The sequence below is a fragment of the Cervus elaphus genome, chromosome 16 (assembly GCF_910594005.1).
Source record: "Cervus elaphus chromosome 16, mCerEla1.1, whole genome shotgun sequence".
Taxonomy (NCBI): domain Eukaryota; kingdom Metazoa; phylum Chordata; class Mammalia; order Artiodactyla; family Cervidae; genus Cervus; species Cervus elaphus.
In genome coordinates this window covers 30,425,279-30,426,237 of record NC_057830.1, presented here as the reverse complement: position 1 = coordinate 30,426,237, position 959 = coordinate 30,425,279, and the positions used below count along the sequence as shown (strand labels likewise).

The 959-nt window shown below is 42.3% G+C and overlaps 1 protein-coding gene across 1 annotated transcript; it reads left to right on the top strand.

The window, feature by feature from the left end:
- Positions 1–272: 272 nt before the first annotated feature.
- On the top strand, positions 273–658 carry LOC122710118 (60S ribosomal protein L37-like). Its single transcript, XM_043927695.1, has one exon. The coding sequence runs from the start codon at positions 303–305 to the stop codon at positions 594–596; it is 294 nt and encodes a 97-aa protein (XP_043783630.1). The 5' UTR covers positions 273–302; the 3' UTR covers positions 597–658.
- Positions 659–959: the final 301 nt, after the last annotated feature.

Below are 959 nucleotides of genomic sequence, written 5' to 3'. Positions count from 1 at the left end.
TCATGACATTGTACAGGAGACAGGGATCAAGATATCCCCAAGAAAAAGAAATGCAAAAAAGCAAAATGGCTGTCTGAGGAGGCCTTACAAATAGCTGTGAAAAGAAGAGAAGCGAAAAGCAAAGGAGAAAAGGAAAGATATACCCATTTGAATGCAGAGTTCCAAAGAACAGCAAGGAGACATAAGAAAGCCTTCCTCAGTGATCAATGTAAAGAAATAGAGAAAAACAATAGAATGGGAAAGACTAGAGATCTCTTCAAGAAAACAAGAGATAGCTCTTTGGTCTCGGCGGCAGAAGCAAGATGACGAAGGGAACGTCATCGTTTGGAAAGCGTCGGAATAAGACGCACACGCTGTGCCGCCGCTGTGGCTCTAAGGCCTACCACCTTCAGAAGTCGACCTGTGGCAAGTGTGGCTACCCTGCCAAGCGAAAGAGAAAGTATAATTGTAGTGCTAAAGCTAAAAGACGAAATACCACCGGGACTGGTCAAATGAGGCACCTAAAAATTGTATACCGCAGATTCAGGCATGGATTCCGTGAAGGAACAACACCTAAACCCAAGCGAGCGGCTGTTGCAGCATCCAGTTCATCCTAAGGATTTCAACAATTAGTCGCGCAATAAATGTTCTGGCTTTTAAAAAAAAAAAAAAAAAACAAGAGATGCCAAGGGAATGCTTCATGCAAAGATGGACTCAATAAAGGACAGAAGTGGTATGGACCTAACAAAAGCAGAAGATATTAAGAAGAGATGGCAAGAGTACACTGAAGAATTATACAAAAAAGATCTTCATGACCCAGATAATCACAATGAGGTGATCACTCACGCAGAGCCAGACATACTGGAATGCGACGTCTGGTGGGCTTTAGGAAGCATCACTACAACAAAGCTAGTGAAGGTGATGAAATTCCAGTTGAGCTATTTCAAATCCTAAAAGATGATGATAGTGCTGCACTCAAT